The sequence below is a fragment of the Sphaeroforma arctica genome, assembly GCF_001186125.1.
Source record: "Sphaeroforma arctica JP610 unplaced genomic scaffold supercont1.366, whole genome shotgun sequence".
NCBI lineage: Eukaryota > Ichthyosporea > Ichthyophonida > Sphaeroforma > Sphaeroforma arctica.
The window spans coordinates 34,417-36,051 of NW_014040192.1; the positions used below are offsets into that span (position 1 = coordinate 34,417).

General features: G+C 42.8%; 1 protein-coding gene across 1 annotated transcript in view; it reads left to right on the forward strand.

Moving 5' to 3' along the window:
* SARC_05629 (hypothetical protein) overlaps positions 1–1,635 on the forward strand; it is a gene marked incomplete at its 3' end in the record, with an annotated part of 6,642 nt that overhangs the window by 1,326 nt on the left and 3,681 nt on the right. The window contains exons 2-3 of the mRNA XM_014300505.1: positions 371–465; positions 904–1,028. Coding sequence (XP_014155980.1) covers positions 371–465; positions 904–1,028 — 220 coding nt within the window. The remainder of the gene's footprint in view (positions 1–370; positions 466–903; positions 1,029–1,635) is intronic.

Sequence of the window (1,635 nt, forward strand, 5' to 3'; positions counted from 1 at the left end):
AAAGTAATGTATATAGAAAAACATGAATTTATATATATATAGGTATATATGTATATGTACACACACACACACATACATACATACATATATATATATAATATGTATATATATAATCATTTGCAGATACATGCATGTACATGTGTATTCATTCACATATGAGTTATGTGTGTCATTTGTGCGTATAGATGATTGGATATCTACCAGTAGTATACACGTATTGTCTACCACGGGGAGTAGCCTATTTGTACAGCACATATGTTTTATCGTTTGCGCTGGTCGATTGTGCTCTTGCGCCCAAGGGTTTGTATGTGTGTGATATATATTCAGTTGCACATCCTCCTGATTACACCTACCTATCCCGTTCGTACAGGCCGGATTAGGAATGGAATCTATATTGAGCGATCCCAAGTATGCTGGTAAGAAGACCTCTCGGGCGTCACTGGCGACTGACCAAGGGGTGGATAGGTATGGGTCCTGCAATGATTGAAGTATTTGTCAGTATTTGTAGTACTGGACCGGTTTCGATGAGATACTCTTGGCCATCGGTTCAGTGTTTATGTATAGGCGCGAGGTGCAGGTTTGGGGATGCCTTGTTGTTGTCTGATAGTTGCTGGGGAGGTATGTATAGTTCTATTGGCGAATGCATAGTGCGGGTTTGGGGGTGGCTTGTTGTTATCTGATAGCTGCTGATGAGGTATGCATAGTCCTATTGGCGAATGTATAGTGCGGTGTTGATTTAACGAATCTGGTCGATCGACGACGTCCAAGCTATCCCACACGATCCAGCATCGCCAATGCCGACATGTCTACATGTTTGGTCATATATACGTACACTTGTTAGCACGATCGTAAACTACCTCTAATAATATCGCACATTCGGTTTATGTCTGTATTTAATCACAGCACGAGCGAAGAGGACAGTGACAGCGACGGAGTGGATGGAAGTGAAGCGAAGGGGGTTGCTCTAAACAGCAATGTAATCGACTCTGAGGAAGTGTCTGGGGACGACTCTCACGAAGGTTCCGAAGGTACATCACTACATGTACATAGCCACGCACTGGTGCTATATGCTTTGTAATGGGTTTCACACTTTGCATTAACATAGATAGGAAGTATCTGTCTCGGGGCGATGATAAACTCCATTGGATGGGCTCTCACTGACTGCAGATCACGGTGTACGACAGCGAGTGGTTGCTCCAGTATACAGTCTCTCTTGCTGTATGTCTCTGCCAGTTAGTGACGTCTTCTTCTGTGTTGTCAGGGTCTACCTTACTTACTTTACTGTTGATGCGTACGTAATGCTTGTGTTGCATCCACTCGTCACCCTTCACTCCCAAGGGTGGTAGTGTTCAACTTATGCGGATGTAAGGGATAGGGCATGCTCGCTCGCTCTCCAACTTATACGGCTATGGTAGTATGTAATCATACGTGCACGTAGTTTATTGACTATGCTAGCGTTCAACGTATTAAATCACTACAGCTCTACCCAAAGCACTGTTCTACTTGAAAAGAAACAGTTGTGTACACTCAGCACTGTATAGCAGACACGGTTCAACGGGACAGTGTCCTCGAAGCCCATTATATTCCAATATATATATATATATATATATATATACTACTATACTATACATACTA